General features: G+C 27.5%; 1 protein-coding gene across 1 annotated transcript in view; it reads left to right on the forward strand.

Annotated features, from left to right (window-relative positions):
• LOC148235850 (uncharacterized) overlaps positions 1 to 20,880 on the forward strand; it is a 330,699-nt gene that overhangs the window by 89,458 nt on the left and 220,361 nt on the right. The window contains exons 4-5 of the mRNA XM_088184836.1: positions 7,574 to 7,697; positions 12,613 to 12,756. Of these exons, the coding sequence (XP_088040962.1) occupies positions 7,574 to 7,697; positions 12,613 to 12,756 (268 nt within the window). The remainder of the gene's footprint in view (positions 1 to 7,573; positions 7,698 to 12,612; positions 12,757 to 20,880) is intronic.

Below are 20,880 nucleotides of genomic sequence, written 5' to 3' on the forward strand. Positions count from 1 at the left end.
AGCTGTGAAGCTACAGCATCCTACATTTACAAAAATAATATTTAAATTAAAAAATATATAATTAACGCTTTACTTAGTCAAAATATTTTTGTTTTTCTTAATTTAAAAATTAAAGTTATCTAGTATACACGAAATAAAATAGATGAGCATCATCCTAATTAATGTTTTATATATTATAATCAACAAAGTTAGCATGTGAGTGCTAATATTATTAAAGCATAGTCCCGATATGTTTTTAAACATATAAAAAAAAAATATAGATCTTTTTCCGGAAGCAAATCGAATATAAATTTCACGAATATGTTACAATTAAATATATTAGGAAGGAATATTTTTCATTTGTACTTCCTGACTATATTCCATTAGCCTATTCTGTAATAGGCTTGGCTAATGACTTTATTTTTGTTCTGTGTTAAATAACATAAATAATTACTTAGTAAGACAGCATTTTATCACACTATTTATATAATATACTCGAAGATGATAATTAAAATTTTTAATAAAATTACTCTACATGAATATAAACATTATTTTATTACCATATTTATGCGACGAAAAAATATTTTTTTGTGATTCAATTTATATATTTTTATATTTTTAAATTTAAAAATAATTTATATTTTTGCCAGCCCACGTGACATACAGCAATGAAACATCTGTATTTAAACCTCCCCTGTCTATATTTTCACCAGTTATTTTAATAGCAAATAGTATTTAAATTATTTTGAATTGAAATAAAAATCTACGAAGGACGTCCAATATTTTTCCAACGAGCTGTCATTTCTTTTAACTGCGGACGAGACGGATTCCGAAATAAATTGTCTCCTATGTGGTTTTGCGGCTGATCCAGCCTTTCTGAGCAGTGAAGAAAAAAATTGCCAATCCAGATTTCTCCAATCGGTATGCAATGATTAAATTTGTGTATAAAGAACGAAACCCGCATACCCAGGGAGCTTTCGATTTGCGTCTTGAATGTATTTAATTTCGATACCCCTTGCGAATGCAAATTAAACAATTCCGCAAAACACGTGTGTGTGGGTACTTAAAATTCGTGTGATTTGCAAAACTCGTACAGTAAAGTAAAGTTTTTTAAAGCATTTTATTTGAGGATAACCTTAACTATATTGAGCCAAAGAGTTTTCAATAACCTAATCGTCTGTAAAATTTAAAAAAAAAACAATAAAAAGTTCATCGTTTACTATTTTTAAATAAATTTATCATTGAAAATAATTTCATATATTAAATGTCATATTTTCAGTTTTTTTTTTTTTTGTATAAAAGAAACAGAGCACTAAAAAACACAACGTTGCTAATATTAAAACCTAGAAAGTTGCTACGTCACGCGGACTCTAGCTAAAACAACAGTGTTAACAACCAAGTGAAAAATCCTTTCTATTTTCACCGACATTGTTTCCGAATGTCCCTCGTATATTATAATTTGACAAGAGAACCGACCGACCGAAGTTTTTTAAGGGTGTGCGATAGGTTACGATTTTTGCATAGTGTCCTACCTCTCGGGTTTACGCAAAGCTAACTTATGATAAAAAATATTTTTAATAAAACATAAATCTTTGGGAATGTTCCATTAAAGTATCCAAAAACATATATTTATGATTAACGGGGTGACTACGAGCTTAAGATAATTGATTCGTTAGAATACTGCAATTGCTTTGACTTGGTTAGATTTTACATAAAATACGTATTGTTTTAGCAAAAAAATATTTTTATAATTTGTAGCGTTTTTGAAAATAAATTTTTAAAAACAAATATTTAGCAAAAATATAAAATTAACGCCATTTCATATAATTAAATCAGTAAATAAGGCAATTGTAAATACCAATGCCATGTAATTAATTTCCAAAGAAAACTTTTATATAGAGGAATTCTAAATACCATCCCAAGCTCTAGATATTTTAATATCGGTATTCGGGTTAATTTTATAATACCATAATATCGGCATTGAAAGAATGAATAATTTTTCAGAGGGTTTTATCTATTTGATGCAATTGTGTAAACACATTAATGATGTTATTTTTTAATATAATTAAATTGTTTTTTTAACTTGATACATAATAGCTTATATTTTTTTACCTTTTTTACCAAGAAAATATATTTTTAATATACTAAATAATGTAGATCTATTTTAATTTGCATATAATACAAAAATATAAATCTCTCTTTGGCAAAAATAGAGTTTAAGTTCTTAAACCAATAGTATTATTAACTATCGATTTTTTATTATCATTTTTAAGATTTTAACATTTTAACAATACTAAAAAATAAGTCTTTTTTCAATTTATAAAATATATTAAGCAATATATATTACAAATAAATATTAAAATTATGGTATCCACGAATAAACCTTTTAAAAATCAAGCGTTAGTAATAAATAAATATATTATTACCAAATTGGTTTATCCTATGTGAGCAGTTGAATAAAAGCTTTATAGTATAAAAATTGTAACTAGTAAAAAAAATGCTTTTTCTGCCCAAGTCAAGTAATTGCATAAAACTTTTGATATTTTAATACGTACGTTTTTTTAAAATTTACATTAAAATAAAATAAAACGTAAATTAATAATTCTCTTAAAATCTCAAAATTCAGTCGAATCAAATGCCCGTTTCAATTTAATTTTTTTTAATACCCTTTGGTGTACATATATAAAGTTTTAATTTAACATAAACGACATTTGCAGGTAGGCAAAATGGATTTTTTTGATTTAAAATTTAATCGTTTAAAGTCCAAAATCGAATTTGGATAGGCAATATCGGAAAAGAATCGAGTATTTAATTTGAACAGGTTTAACGAACACCTTTTTTATATTTATATTCCGTTACACGGGAGTGTAATTTATTTTCGACGAAAGCAATACGAAAGCTACTCGACGCATGATTTAATTGAATTTTTCATTTAATATCCTGCATAAAAGTGAAATTTATCCTCCATTCAACAACGGATGAAAGGAGAATAAAAAATACTGAAGAGCGAACACGTGCCTTTAATACATTTTAGATTTCTCTTTCGCCACATTGAACCGCGTGTATTATATCTATATTGAGAGTTCGCACAATTTGCTTAAAAAGTATTTACTGATCGTAAAAAAAATGATAAAACATTTTGTTAATAAACTTATATTAATTACGGAAACACACAGAAAAAGGGTCTTGGCACGTCAATCTGATTACATTTAATATTTGAAAGGAAGCCAAAGTAATGACTTGTTTGAATGAAAATTATGTCTGAAAGCTACTATTAGCTTATTTAAAAATGAATATGATATCTTATACTAAAAAATAATTAAATTTCATTATGTCTTAATTACAAACCTATATACGTTTGTCAATAAAATTATATTTTTAATTATAAAATGTAATTTTATATAATATATTAAATTAAAATATTTTTTAGTACATGTGGATAAGCACAGATAATTTGCAAGTAGAAACCTAATAATAATCTACAAAATCTTATGTGACTTAATGATCTTTTATATTTTAGGAAGTATCAACAAAATCTTTTGTTGATACTTTTTGTAAAGTTGACGAATATGAAATAAATTATAATAATCCATTTATGTGTCATTTTTCAAACATAAATATCAGCATTCTTATAAATGCTTGCAAGCATTTCATAATCGTTTATGAACCTTTATATGTATTTTTTTATCAGTGACTTTAATTTATTCACTGGCGCTTTTTATTCTAAACCAAGTATCAGGGAAAATATAGTTTTTATAGTAGGTATATTTATTGCCAAAGATCTGCATAGAACAATACCTTGTATGTTAATATTTAATAAAATTAAAGTAAATATACATATAGGTATATACTAAATTAATTATTAAATATTAAAAAATAAAAATATATTGCTTTTTTTTAATTTTAGTAACAATATCCTTATTTTCATATACTTTTTACTATATATGATTGCACAGTATTATTCAATATGTTTTTAATAAAATATAGCTGTAGAGTTAAAGGATCCATTACAAAGTTTTAAATAAAGTTTGCTGGCGTCTTTCAAGTCAATCTATCTTATTTTAAAAATCATCATCCTCTGAGAAATTCGTACTTGAACCACTACTTCTTCGCTATGACTACACAAAACTTATGGATTCTTGTGTCATAATAAAAATACTATGTTTCTTAAGTCGTCATGAATCAATACTTTTGTATAGTTGAACTTTTCCACGCGATCTCTAAGGTTCTTCAGCTTATTCCATTAAGCAGAAGTAAATTGCTTACAGTTACACTTGTTCAATTATTGCAAATGTTGTACCGCATCGAGTTACAGTATCCAGAAATTCATTAAGACTATTTAAATCAAACAGAATATTACGAATATATAAAGTTCGTAATTTAGCAACAACTTTTTAAATTATCCCTTTTTTGTATATTCATTTTTTAATCGATTTCAGATTGCCAACTGAAAAGTATGAATGCCTAATTGAACTTTCGATTAATTTTTAAGTATCCAGTATTTTTTTGTTGTTTTTATAACAACTTTATTTTTTTCTCATTGTAGAACTGCACATTGATTGTAAGAAAATTTTTATTTCTGTGAGTTGCTATGTCTATCTTCAAGTAGCATACTCTTTTTTTCTAAAATTTCTTATACTATATATTAAAATATTAATAATGCCCTTTTTTGTCACTATTTAAAGCGAGAAGAGCAAAATAAACACATCAAAGAAATTATATTCAACATGCTATAAAAAAAAGATTGATAAGTGTTTCTAAATAAACAATATTGAGCACACAAGGGCAAACAGCTTACTAGCGATGAAAATAAATACGACGCTTAGAATTAAAGTCTGATGGGAATTTTTCAGTCGGACTTAACAACGATAAGGGCATATCGGTAATAGGGAACGAAGAGGAAGAGAAACGTCGTACGATATAAGCGGATTACTATTAATGACATACTCTTACATTATTATCGATACACCAAGGATTTCTTCACTCGTATACCTAATAATATAAACGTACATACTTTTAAATGGTAATTATTAAAGAAATTATTTCAACCTGAGTATAATAAAATTGATGAAAGCATTTATTAAGTCGCTTATACTTACTTATGTAATCCCTTAAACGCACTGCAGCCGACACTTTAAATTTAGTGTGGAGTCAAATTTTGAGTATAGTAGAAATCACTTGAGTGAAAAAGTCCGTGCTCCTCTATGAACATTTAGTCTTAAGCTTATTCATATGCCAACGGAATGGTTAACCCTCGTGAAGTAACCTAGAACTAGGAGGACAATTAGACCTCTCTGTTATCGACCTACTTTATGTAAATTCAAGCCACGTCTAACTTTAACTTCGTCTTAATTTCACATAACGTTTTCATGCAGGTATTTTAGATAATATTACAAATTTAACATTTGATAAGCACGCATTGCATTGTAAATTAATTTGTAACAAAATATTTAATTTAAAACTAATTCACAATATAATTTATTATAAAATATATACATATATTAATGTTTAGCATATTCATTGTTTTTGAGTACCGGGAAGTCATGTAGTTATAAATAAATTTTACCAGGGCTATATAGCAAAATTAATAAATACATATATAAATACGTAGTTTGCAAAGAACCAAAGCTAGTCTAAATCAAGCAAATTTTTATTTTGATTCCCAGCACTGCATTTTCCGATAAGCTCCACGCTTTAGTCACTACAATATTTTGTACACAGTATATAATTAAAATGTTTATATGGAAATATTTATTAAAAGCAAAAATGAAACTGCAATTGTCATGATATGAACCGGGAAAATGTTTTGAAGTGGTGTAAATTTTACACTGTTGATAAGACCATTTGGCCTTGTAAACTAATCATCGATTAACTTTTTTTAAAGCTTAGAAACGTCTATAAAAGTTCTTTGTAAAACTGTTCTGCCCTTAAAGCATGACTTTGCAATAAAGATCAAAGCTCGTTTTCAAAGCTCATCAAATTGTTCCGTGATGTTGAAAAATAAATAAAGGTTATTGCAAACTTATTTTAAAACAATTTCTGAATAAAATGTTTTTTTTTAGTTATATATATATTTCAGAGAATTAATTTAATGCAAATAAACTTTCAATAATTCTCTAAAGAGGCTTTTATACGAATGTGTTAATATCAACTTAGGTATAAGCAGAAAAAATTAGCTTTGCGAAAATAAATCAATAACTGTTTTAAACAAATACAATGGATAGTTTATCAAACACCCAGCCAATTTAGACCTGTGGTAATATACAACTATGTGAAACTGGAAGTAAATCCAATATCATGGTAATACAAAGAGTAAAACCCATATGCCAATAACAATTTCAACGGCGCCATAGTGTACTAAAAATAGAGAAGTGCATAAATATTTGCATATACCAACAATAATGGAAGTTGTCGAATGAGAAACGTTTGAAATAAATATCATCAGTAGGAAAATATTATGAGTTACATTTTGTATATTTGCGTAAATTCTTAATTGAATTTAATGCATTAAAAATTGATAATAAATAAAATAAAATGGTTTTAAAGCTATTGTTCTGAGCAATACAAAAAGTATAATGTGCTTATAATTTATATTAAAGAGTTAAATAATATATTTATAATATATATAAAACGGTAATAAAGATTAATTATTTAAATGTTTTACTATTTTGGCCGTTGTATATTGTATTTTTAATTTATATCAATAAAAAAATAATGGTTTTGTATAGTCATCATGATTTTATATAAATCACAATTCAAGTACCATAATTTTTTTAATTAAATTATCAATCACACCATAAAATAACAGATGGAGAAAGATTAAAATATATATTCGTTTTTTGCGGTTTTTCGTTTTGTTAAACTAGCGGAGCGCTTTTCCTGTGGGAAATTAACAGGGCTATGACAGGTGTGTTTGTTGGGAGATCAAAATTCTTGCAGCTGCGTTTAACTAGAAATATAATAACCCTACCTAAATATAACTAGCGTGACAGCCCGTTTAATCAACGTGATATTCTACTAAAGGAATAAATGAATAAATGAATGCTCGAATTCAGAGATCCCCAAAACGTAGCTTACGATGGTTAAATTTTTAATAATCGTTTGCAATATTCGTATAATCTTATATTTAGATAAATATAAATATATGCATTTTTAACAATATTTGGATAGATTTAAAATCAGTCGATAAATGCGTCTGAAAAAATACTTTTAATGAAGTGATTTTTTTTTATTATTTTGTACGTCCTTTAATCGTTTATTTTACTTTTAAAAAATTCAAATTGAAAATGTATGCAACTATTGTAAAATTTGTCAAACCTATATTTTTATTTAGGTTTAACGCTATTACTATTTAAAACCATTAGTGAGCCATTTGCATAAGTTAAGTGACATATTAAATTAAAAAAATTGTTTATGGATTCATCAAACGCATTAAAGATTGCTAAAAATAATTTTAATAGTATTACCATACTCGTAAATTTTAGAATAAAATGCTTCAAAAAATAATATATTTTATTTAAGAATCAAAATTTACCACTTAGCTCTCTTAGTTTTTATTATATTTATATTTATAGTTTTAATTTGTTGTTCACAGAGGCACAAGTGGAATTGATATCGACTTGAGACGAGTGGACATTGACCAGTGTCCATTACAAGCCGGAAGTACTCAACTGAACATCTTCGCAGCAACAGATAAATGCAAGAAACGTACTACAGATGTGAGTGTTAATTTTACTTTTCATACTTTGCCTCAATATATTCATACAAAAGGGTAAATAAAAAATATATTAAACGAGGCATATTTCGAACAAAACGTTAAATCTCCAAGGGATAGGCTTTACTGCATTTGGTTTACGATGTCATAAACTAATCACGGATAAACTGAAATTACTGTTCAACTGTCATAAATGCTTGTAAATTTTTCATTGATTCACGTCTTTTGTATATTTTACAACAACGTCGGCCATGTTGTTAGGCGACGACTCAGTGGAGAGGCTCAATTTTGTCTCCTAATTAGTTTATCGATTCCATCTACGTCGTTAGGTCTTAATTGTAAACGAAGAAAATCCTTAAGGCAGATACACTGCTTTCGTTGTTTGTTGGTTTAATTATAAGATGCCACCTAATTTCTTTGAAGTTAAAGACTATTGAGAAAGGGTGTTTTTTGTGCTTGATTTAATGAAATTTTCTTAGATCTTGAAGCTATTTATACATTCAACAATGTTTTATATTCAATTTAACATTTCACAGCTCGTATTTAAGCATATGCACAATTAAACTAAGTTGATTTATAGGTTTAAATGTATAAAGCAATGCAAAACTTTTAATATTATTTCCCCAAAAAATAGTACATAAAAGTCAGCAGAAATTAATTAGATAGATTAAAGAAGGTAAAATAAAACGATAAAAATCTAAAATGCTATCTAAGTTGTATTGATAAAAATGCCATTACTTCTGAGTATACATATGTGTTGATTCTCTTATGCTAAGAATATTCTCACCTTACAATACTACAAATCATTCTTAAAATATAATGATACATTAAAATAAAAATGTAGTATTTGCATATAAAATAAAGCAAGCCTATACTTAAATCATTCAGATTGCCCTTGAGGGAATTGATCGTTGAGATTTCAAGTGGAAAAAATTAAGTTAAATCGCAAGGTAATAGAATACCTCTTGGTCTACCGTGTATTACCACCGTTCGAGTGGTTAACGAGCTACCCAATTTGCCCAATGGAAAATTTTCAAATTGTATGTAAATTTGCAAAGTTCATCGACAGCAAATAAATTCAGCAAAGGATTTTTCACCCCCGTCGTCTTGGCAATATCCGCCCGATGTGCAATTTCCAATAATTTTTGATCTCTTTGTGGCTTTTATTCAACATAAAGTTTAAAATTATGTTTCTTCTAATTAGCGATTTTAACAATACTATTCTTCGTCTAATACGCAAAAAGTTAATGATAAACAATTACATGGTGAAATTATGTTTATGAATATCCTTAAAATACATTACACTGCTTAATTAATATTTCACCTGTATCATTAAATATAATATAGTAACAACGTTTACAGCAACAATGAAAACAGATTTATTATATTGTGTTAAGCCTAAGTCTTAAGTTTTATAGTATATGCTCACAATTTATATTTTATATTTTATTACTAAATTAAATAATTTTCTAACTAATAAAATTTGACATAAATATTTACGATATAATAATTGCCAAATAAATATTATTTTCTATCGCTAGTCAACATCTTTATTTTTATATTTAAGTTTCTAAGAGTTGGATTTAAATGATTTAATTTCACTTTATAGTTTCTTATTATCAAGTTTATTCTAAACTAGAATTAAAATAATTGTTATGTAACTTAATGTCATACAAAAATATGAATTATTATAGAACTTGTTATATAAAATTGTGAAATTTAGAGTTTATTTATTTATTCTTAGTTTTAAAAACGTTTACATTTTTATTTACACATAATAAGCTAATTTTAAAAATATATAAAAGGCTATTCAATCGTAAAAAAAGGTATATAAACAATTTAACGATGATACTTCACAAAACTCTAACATAATATTTTTAAGTTGAAATTAGCACTTTTAAATAATATCTGTGTCAGCAATGGGATTTAATTATTCGTAAAAGCAAAGAAAAATTTGCGTCGTAAATTATTAACGACACCCTGTATAAAAATAAATTGCGCGTGAAACCCATAAAATATTTTCTTGAACAGACAAAAATGTAAATACCTTGCCACCACTTTTTTTAAAACGCAGTGATAAAATTGTTATTTTTTTTTTTTTTGCGAAAATTGTAAATATACCTAATTTGCATTCTAACGAATACTTCGCGTTATATAGCTAAGTAATTTAGAACCAACATACGTACGTAATTTTAAATGATTCACTTTATCTCAATTAACTTAAATTACTCACACGTTCCGTGCACAAAAACACCTAATATAATAAAACCCCATTTTGATATGGGTCACGAATGGTACCTAAATATATTATTGTTTCCCAATAATTTTCGTAAAATATTATTTCCCACCCTATTGTACGAAAATACAGACGGAAATAGCCAATCGATTAAACGTACCTACATACGTATATTTTGTACACAGAATTTATTTATTGAGCCAAATTAAATATTAAAATTATTTATATACCTAAAAAGTATGAACTTATATATGTATGTATTTTTTTCTGCCATAATTTCATTCAACAAGTTCGAGCGTTTAATTTTCTCATATCTGTCCTAAATTTTTGCGCACATTAAGTTTTCCGCTGAAGCGAAGTTTGTTTGGAGTTTTATCTCGGGTTTATCCGAACACAATATGAAGTCAAACAGAAACAAGTTTTTTTCTATTATTACCAAGTCCCCTCCCGTTTCTTATCTCTTAGTTAAGAATTGCTTTCGAGCTCTCTAAAAGGTTTTAATTGAACTTGTTTTGTTTTATGCATATTTTTGCTTAACACGATATAATAAAATTACAGTATTTATTTAAAATTAAATTGTCAGGAAAAAATAAACTTGAATATAAAGCTTCTGATTAATATTGCACATTGTATAGAAATATTATATAAAAATTTAGATTTCTGTAATTAAATACTAATTGATAGATTTATATAATGTACTCATTGCATAGGTCCTCTTGATACGATTTTAGGAAAATTTAAATGCTGTATTTTTATCATCAGGAACCGCAAAACCACCCTTATCTAAGAAATGTTTTTTTTTATTTTCACTCAAAGATCAAGTTATAATATTACACGTAAACAAAAGAAATATATTTAATTATAATAATAAAAATTAAAATTATATTTGCTCCGATTGATTTTCAAACCGCCGGTAATACATTCTGTTGTTTCGACCAATGAAAAACAAGATGGCCGACGGTAACGTGACAACAGTTTTAAATAATTATTATTTACAATAAAATTTTGATACGCGTCAATAATTTTCATTAATTCGTCATGTGGATTGCAAATTAACTAGGTATGTTATAACTATGACAATTAAATATATACATAATGTGTGTAAGGATTATAGCAATACATTGATATAACTAGATAAGCAATCATAGAACAATCTTCGTAATGAAGTCTTCAAATTTTGAATTTTGAAGTGAGTTTTTTCCCTTTATAATACATAAACATTATCATTGCTTCCAATTTAATGCACAAATACGTTAGATTTGACTAAACCAGATACCTTTGGAAACGTGAGCATGTAATATATACTTAGTACGTATGAAGATTGAGGTTAATGTCGATCAAACCGTTTAAATGCTAATAAAACGTATTTTTTTTTATCTATTAATGTTTAGGGATACTATATTTCACGACGATCGCGTGACAATGATTGTGATGCAGTCGGTTATTTAGCTATAGAAATTTTGTTACAGCAAAATAAATTAAAACCAATATTGCAGCAAAAAAAAAATCACCTGGATCGTTCCGTTCCGATCGATGACTCGCAATATACATATGTGTAGTTTATTGGATGTTATCTAATAGACGACATTTTACAATGATTATAAATATGTGATTGCATACCTAGTATAATCGATAGCCAAAATATCTAAGAATGGCTTATTTTTAATTTCTTTAATGGCTTAGTTTTGATTATATTGTCTGTAATTCCAAGTGCTACATCATTTTGAATAAACTTGTATTAGCACTTTGTAAGAAAAATTCTGTAATTATAACATATTTCACTGTTTATTTAATTGTATCGAGCAGCGCGCAGCGATCGCTAAACAAATGACAGAAGAGTTTTAAATTTGAGATTTAAGAGAAATCCCGCTTTTGGGCGGACTTGAGAACTGATTATATCGATTCAAATGGTTAAACACTTATTAACATACGTAGAAAAATTATCGAATTCTAAAAAAAATTATGTTATATGTTGAATTTGTAGCACTCGTTAAAGCTTATATAAGTAAATATTTTAAGTTCAAATTTTGAATGACGATTATAGCGCTCCCTGATTTAGACACCTGAAGTTGCTACCCTTTCGTCAACGCCCTCTTCGCACGGCTGATAACATACATAGATAGCATTACAAAAGATAAATAACCTATACAACGTAACAATACATTACTTCCAATTATGTGAGCTATTATTATCCTTGACTTGCATTTTATGTAAGAATCATTATCCTTTTATAGGACACCTGAACCTTTGATATATTATATTTGGATATAATATAACTGGATTGCTTTTGATTTCAATGGTTGACTTTTGAGAAATGAGATTTTTACGTTATTCTATTAGATGGTTAATTTGTTCTAATGTTTTTAACGTCGGGAATTTCTATTCACACTACATGCAACACAATTTTCTTTAAGAAAAATAATTCGGATTGCAATGCGGAATATTGATAATAAAACTAAATATTTAAGCCAAAATGTGATATAAATATTTATAACCATATATAAATTGTCCTTGTTAATCATCCAATATAAATTAAATGTAACTGAAATTTCAGTTTCACTACATTTATGATATTCGTCGTTCGATTTATTACCCCAATTAAACTGTAAAATAAATTAGATATTTATGTAACAAGAACCGTTCGTGCCTATTAATTTCTAACATCATAATTTTATTTTTCCAGTGTGACCCACTACCAGGTTTGGGTTTCCGTCGAGGCTCCTACAAATGCGTCTGTCGTCGTGGGTTTTATTTTCCCGATACCACAGCTGAACACAGATTTTACAACGGCACTGTAATAGAAGAAGAGTACGAAAAGTTAATGATGGTAAGTTATGTATATACATATATTTGTGATAACTATACTACTTTGTTGTGTGAAAAAGTTACATATTTCACGTTATATATTGCCCATAATATGCACCCTTTTTCGCAATGTATGCCAGCAAAATAGCTGCTTAGTACATGATAAACTACGTCAATTTTGTATTTTCCCCAACTTTGTGATAAAACACGAAAGTTTTAATAAAGCTGCTGGTATATATAAAAGCTGGTTGGCATATATAATAATTTCCAGCACGTTTACCAATCCATTTTCACAGCTTCTAATTTAACTACGTTACAATTGTTTTCAACGTAATATAAAATAAACCCTTTGCTTGACCGTAACTGTGATTACTTTTTATTATCACGTGAATGACAAAATCTTATGCCATATGTTAATGTTTTAATATCAATTGTATTGATATAAAATTGCCTAAAGTAAAATAACACTATTGGTCTTCAAACACATAAGGTTTTAAAGCTATTCAAAACAGTTTACTAGGAGCTCAGTTAGCTTTTCACACTTAAGAATTGCAAATATATTTAAATTTATTTACCGAAAAGTTTATTTATTTAGCATTGTAGAGAGTACTTTTTAGATACTTTCTCAATAGTATTTTCTAACTGCATTTACACTGCACTGTAAAATTGTATTTTTATTACTAGAGTTCATCAGCCGCGTAGCGCAAATTTTTTATCAATAACTTATAGAGGTTTAAAGCTATAAATAATTGCATTGGAAGCAATCGTTAAATTGCGACCAGACTTGTAAAATTCTTTTTTAATCTTATCACAATATATTTACAATGGGTATTAATGCATTTACTCATCCCCTGAAATAAATAGATTAGATAATATCTTGATAATGACTTTTACTACTAATACAAAATATTTAATGCATGCTTTTATTTTTAGTATTTACTCGCTATCTAAAAAACAGCTAAAATGTATTTTACTAAAAAACTTAGGTAAGAAGATTTTGATAAATTGTTGTCTCATCACCTTAATTTTTTTGCTTAGTAAAATATTTAAAACAAATATCCTATCGTATATAAAGAAATTTTATTGCGGTCAAATTATAAACGAATAATTTGATTTTTGCAAAATGCATTCGTCTAGCAACTTAATAGGCTATACACATTTTTACTTATTTTAACATAAAAAATTTAGTGTTGTAGATACTAGATATAGAAAATACATTCGACACTATTAAGCACGACAGCTTAATATAAATCATATAAATATAAATCCATTGATTATTTTAAGCATGTAATACGTTGTTTATGCCTGAAAAATCGAAGCTAGTATGTTTCGCTAAATAATGAACTCTCATTACCGCGTAAAGTTCCATCTGGAGACCCACATGGTAGTTTTCTGGCTCTTCTTCATTCTAAGCATTAATGATATACATATAGCCCACTAATCTTAAGCATTGTAAAAACATTAAATGCTTTAACACGTATTGTTTTAAAGGCACAATTTTTTTTTGTAACTTTAGATACCCAGTTTTTAAATAGTTATACGCTTAGTTATATATGTAAATAGTAATTTTTTTATTTAATTTTTTACTTTTAATATTCTGATTTTATATTTTTAATTTTTTCTTGTAAAACAGAAAATGTTTATTAATCAGTAACCTGTACTTAATAATAATAATGTATTAATTATTATTATTAAATGCATTTACGGAACATCGAAATATTTTTTTAACTTACAGCTTAAACTGATATTTTGATAGCCTAACGCTTAGGCAATTCTTAACATTGTTTATGAGAATCATTAATCGGTAATCACTTATAAAACAAACTTTACCTTTTTTTCTTTATATTCATTTTTACTACTGATTTGAGCATTTTTTTCTTCCATATCAAATCATTTTAGTATTTACTTAACGTATTTTATGTATTTACTTAACGTATTTTATTCAGACTTGTGTATTTACCTTCCATATTCCAGTCGTACTTAAACGTTTTAAGTAATTCACTTTTATGCCACTGCTATAAATCAATGTGTTGGTAATTTTTAATTAAAAATTCAACATTAATATTCACTCAGCGTTCTTCGATGACCCTAGTCCGTTACAATTCTCTCTTCGAACGCAGTGGTGTCTGTGGTTTTGCGAAATTCGCACTCATACAAATGGAAAGCGGCCGCGTAAGGGCTCATGGCTTAACCCTTGTAAGCTTCAATTATGCAAGAAAATAGACCGATGAAAAATAGAGTTTCTCGGAAGCGGATTAAGCCAGTGGTCGGCCACTATCGCAACGCAAATAATTAGGGAATTATCCAAGAAAATACTCTGCGGCACACCTCGTTATATTGCACCACATTCGCCGATCTCGCGGGAGTGGATTAACGATTAATCCTATCCCTAAGATCGGTGGCTATGTGTAGGATTAGTTAAAAGTCGAGAACTATAAGATGAAATATATTAGTCTAACATTAATTTGAAACGACCCTTTGTTGCAAATATACGAGAAGTGTTCAGAGAGTAAATATTTAAGGCTGGTAAACGTGAAAGCGATCAGCAGCACTGTGTTTTCGCTTAGGATTACGTGATGTAACAGAGCTTACCATATATAAGTCGCAGCAACGCTGTTCATGCAGTTTATGCTTAAACCTCGAAAAAAGAAATCTTATTAAAAATCATCGCTAACTTTTTTATGTTTATAGCAATGATGTTATGAACATGCAACATTTGGCAAGGGATTAACAGGGCCACTAATGTTTATTTGAAACCATTGGTTACAGAAATTGTGTGTTAAAAACGTGGTGCAAAATTTATTTGTTGTAAAATTTAATCAAAGATATAAGTTAGTCTCAAAATAAAAATCTCGTAAAAAATTAAATATATTCATAATCGTTCTGATTAAAATCTAGTGATATTAATACTACTCAATTTATAATAATTAGTTCCAATATTGCTAATTTAAATTTATCTATCAAGTTTATATATTACAAGTTATTCGAAAATTTTGTCAATTCATTATGTATCACATGCGAGTATGATATTTGTAACTTGTATATGGGCGTAACAACGTAATTTATAACAGTAAGTGTTTCAAATACATATTCTACCCCTTCTCTACAATGAAGCCATTACCATAAAGCTTAATTCCCTAAACATAAATTTGATTTGAAGTTGTGTTTTAAATTATTATTGGATTTTTTTTAATAATTACGGTAATTTAAAAAATTGCTACTTGCAAACGAAATAACTATTTGTAAATCAAATAGTGACATTGATTGATTTTAAAAATGGCAAAAATAATAACTTATAAATAAGAAAATATTTTTTATTTAAATTATATTAAATATATTATACAAAATTCTAAATTTATGCGTTACATTTTTACTGAAACAGTTGCTAAATTACGGTTATTAAACAATAATAATTAGTTATACCATTTTTTAAAAATGTTCAATACGAAAATAATTACAAAAACATGTTTTTACCTTAATAGCACCAATACCCAATTTTATTTAAGGGATTTTCTAAAAATAAATAGAACAATAACAACCTTAGTTTGAAACATTAGCGTTTTCGCCAGTGTGTACTACGTAGCAAAAACAGTTTACAGACATAAACCAATATCATATAGGTGTATACCTTACATGATACTGGTTATAACCATTTTAATGTTTACAATTTATTGTCGAATAGCATGAGAAAACTTCCTTAAGGAATTCTAGCTGAAACGCGGGATTAAATTTTCATTATTTAGTGAAACGACATAGTTTCTACTTCTTAAGTATGAGCATATTAAGTGTAGCAGAAAGTCGTGTGTTTTGTTTTTGTTTAATTTATAAATCCAACCGTCATGCCATGCTGTGTCGAAGGCTTTTTCGATATCGAACATTTAAAGACTCGTACTCATTTTCATAATAAAATTAGCGCATATATGCTCTGTCTAACTATTAAGTTGATGTGTTTTTGCGAAAGTCAAACTATTCGCTACTAATTTTATTTTCCAGAGATTATTTAAAACGCGTAAAAAAATATTTTATCAAATATTTATAATATGCTGACGGGGTTATAACTTATCAGAAATGTAGGATCCTTATCGGAGTTTTTTATCAAATGAATTTTATCGATTTTCCAAATCGTTGGAAAATACCCAAAATATAAGCAGGCTTTAAATATGTTTGTTAAGTAATTAATGCAAATTCCAGGAAGGAGTTTATTTAGTGTGTTATCTAAACAGGCAATTTGAGAACTGTTTTTATTATTTAAATTTTTAATGCCATTAAAAATTTTGTGAATCGAATTCTTATCTACCGGAGATTCTTTAATTTTTCATTTACAGTGGATTTTAAGTGATTTAGTTACTTTCCATAAGAAATTATCTGCTTTTTAGATTTACGCAACCATGTTTCGTTTTTAATGCTCTGATTTTTATAGTGAACATTATTTTTAATTTCATTAATCGATGGAGTAGGTGCAATATAATTATGTATATTTTTACACGTCAGTACAGATGATATATTAGCTTGTTCTATTATGGTTGTTTAATGATGAATATCTCGTCAATTGTTTTAATATATGTTTGGGTATAGTTCTGACGCTCAACCACTATTGTATGCCTTGATTCTCTATCTTTCTTGATCACTTTGTTCAGCAAACTTTCAAAGGCTTCTAATCGCCTTCTCTGTGAACGTCTACCCTATTAGTTCGTATAAAAGGACAGATAACACGCAACACTTCGTAATTCTTATTTCTAAAAGCAAACTTAAGTCGTGCCCATAAAGAACCATCTTTATCCAGGTGAATGCAGTCCTAGCTTTCTTGGATCCAGCATATTATATATAGTGTGTGGTCTCAAGCTTCTTTTAAAGTGTATTCCAAACAAATGTATTTTGTTGCAATTTAAATACATCTACATGACAAGTCGAGTAAATACCTACTTACTATTTGCACATGCTCATAAATTGTGTATCAACTTTAAGTCGTATTTTTACAAGCCATTAAGCATTTGTAACTCCTTTTGACTATCCGCTATAATCAGTGACACTTTTTTTGTGTTCAGCGGTGCATTGTCTGATGTTAAAATCATAGGGGATAAAAAACAACCTTGTCTGACTTCTTGCTTTATTTCGGTAGCATCCGATAATAAATCACTTTCTGTAGTGAATGTTATCATCATTGAATAATTCTGTTTTTAACAGATATTTTTATTCTATCACGTTGGACTTTTTAAGTTAATAAAACATAAGCGAACATGTACGTTATTATTTCGAATATTTTGCTTTAAAATTTGTAAGTTAAAAATAGTTTTTTTTCTCGAGAATTTTTTATGCAAAACTTCATTCCAAACATTTGCGAAAACCAATCTCATTTTTCTAGTACATTTTGTCATGAATTATACATAGGATTAAATTTAACATTTTGTTTATAAACTATTTGATGTTTATAGCAGTCTTTTGTGTTAAAATATAATATTATTATAAAATTATTTTAAGCAAATATATCTTAAAATAATATACAAACAAAGAACAGCTTATTATTATTATTATTTTTGTATGAAGTTTAATATATGTAAATAGATAATAGATAACTATAGTACAAACTTATTTGAGTTTAAATATTAGCATTTTGCGCTTTCAATATTATATAACCGAAAACTATCAGAGCTATATAAATTCTAATTTTCTAAATCTATGGATGGCATTGTACAATTCTGCCAAAATTTACGCTATGCTTTGTCTCGCTTAACCTTTAATTTAAGTTATTGATCTGACAGTCGATATTTAATCCCAGAAATGGCTCTACAGCTCATCGTACTTGTATTTGTGTATCGATAGTAAAATCTTGTTTTAACTTTTGTCTAAAATATTAGTAATAATATAAAATTATAAATATTGTAATAGAAGAATATCTTCTAAAATATAGCATCAAAGTGAATCATACTTAATAATGTAAAGACTAGAGAATCAAAGTGATTGATCGCTTTTCCTTCACAACAACATGTTTCATATTATAGTACAAAAACGTCACGTCATATTTTTTGACGAGACATTTGTACCGAGGGCTTACATATTTTTACATCACATGGGAAAAGGTATTTTTGAAACAAAAGTTTTAAAGAATAAATGCAAAAACAATGTTTGTATATCGATAAATAATAAATAAAAAATAAGTATTAATAATTAACGTCTCCTACAAAATACGATGTCTAATATAAATTAAATGACTTTTCGCTTTTGTATTTCAAATGTCAAACAGTCGAGCTTCATTCACGCATATCAATGTGATATTTAACATATTTAAGGTCGCATTTTTCATTATTTAAATGGCGCTTCGTCATTAGCGAGGTAAAGCAAATAAAAAATTAGCGAGAAGGTAAAAATAAATTACTTTACGCAAAATGCCGCCGTATTCCCATTAGAGCGTTAGAGGACTAAAACTCGAAAATTCTGTATTTTTCTGTTTTTGCGCTGCGCAAATTTCGCATGTTTTCAAAGTTTTTTAAAGGGGGATGCTGCTAAATGGGAAAATAATAATGGAAAGAATTTGCTCGCTTGATCCATTTTAGCAATTATTAGAACATTAAAAGTTTTAAAATATCTGAAAATCTTCGGAAAATAATTAGTTAAGTGATTTTATTTAAAAACAATAAACCAATTAGTTTAATATGCGTAACATACTTGAATATAATATTTATTTTATATGATATTTACGCAATTTCACGGATGCATTGAGTAAAATTATTTTGACATGCGAGTTCATGATAAAATCAGATATATGCGAAGGGTCAGAGGGTTAGTCGTAAAACTTTGGTGCTAGATTATAGTAAATTCTGTTTTTCATCTCATACATATCTTAGATAAGAAACAGATAAATAAATGAGAGAGATATACATGAGTAATTCATACATAACCTTTTCAGGGAAATTTCAATGTAAAAGATTTATTTTACTTCATTTTTTTATAAAAAATTGTTGACATGAATAGAATTGTATTTGCAATAATTTAAAATGCCATTCATAACCACCTTTTCACTACAAGTGCTCAAGCATATTTTCTTATTTCATGATTGGTTATGACAAATTAAATATGATAATATATAAAAAAACATATTTTTACCACTACTGCATAAATTATTACTCGGTTTACGGATTCATAACTATTAAAGTTGCATTGAATACATAGCCAAATAAAAGGCACATGTCTCTAACCCAGCACAAACCGTTCGAGAAACATCTGGTTCCTCTGCTGCAGCCTGCATAATAAATTAATACGTAAAAATAGGTTTTGATATCGCTAGTAGCAAATCTTTACTCTATGTTCTATAAATATAGGATATATGAATCGTAGGCATAGAAGATTAACGAATTCTCCGACGCTTATATTTAGCGAGCTTTGGATTAAGGGAAGCTTTAAAAGAATTGTAAAGCTCTTGGCTAAATTTCCACAAAAGATATTCGCCACACTGAAAACTTATATATATCTCTCTTCTTTTCTATTTATCTTGTGCCAAATAGTTCGCCGCAGCGCGTAAATTTAATATTATTTTATAGCGTATGTATGTACATAGTTTCTAGACGTGAAGTTTTTCGCGATCACGTACCGAGTTTATTAACGCCATTGAACGTAACGTGGTTGTGTGTTGTGTACCGGATTGGAGCTGAAAATTGGAGTTGTTGCAATTGAAGCTATTTTTATAAAACGCGAAGCCATAAAACATTCTCGAGAAATTGCTCCTTTCGATTGCGCCTTCATTAGACCGTTAAATTTACCTAGGAAAAACGATCGACCGTGCAAATTCATAAATTGCCCGCAGTAAATCTACATCACATAATAAATTCCGAATATATATATAGCAATATTTTTTAGTCGTTTCCTTTTAAATTATTTTTCCTTAAATAAATCTTCTGCAGTTAGGTGTATAAAATAAGTGAATTCGACAATTAAAATAGTCTTTTATTACGTTCTTTACTGATTTAGATTCCAGGTATTTGATCAAAAGCTCTTTATATTGTATTGTTACGAGGATTTCGTTTATTTAATTGATCAATTGCTTGTATATAAAGCATTATTGAATTGTCATTTTTTGTATTGTATAACTTATAAAAAACATTTATACCTTTTTGGTAATTAATGTGAAAAAAAGCTTACGATACGCTCTTAC

This window comes from Plectrocnemia conspersa, unplaced genomic scaffold (assembly GCF_051122295.1).
Source record: "Plectrocnemia conspersa isolate PC_06_02 unplaced genomic scaffold, ASM5112229v1 ptg000004l, whole genome shotgun sequence".
In the NCBI taxonomy this organism is placed as follows: Eukaryota; Metazoa; Arthropoda; class Insecta; order Trichoptera; family Polycentropodidae; genus Plectrocnemia; species Plectrocnemia conspersa.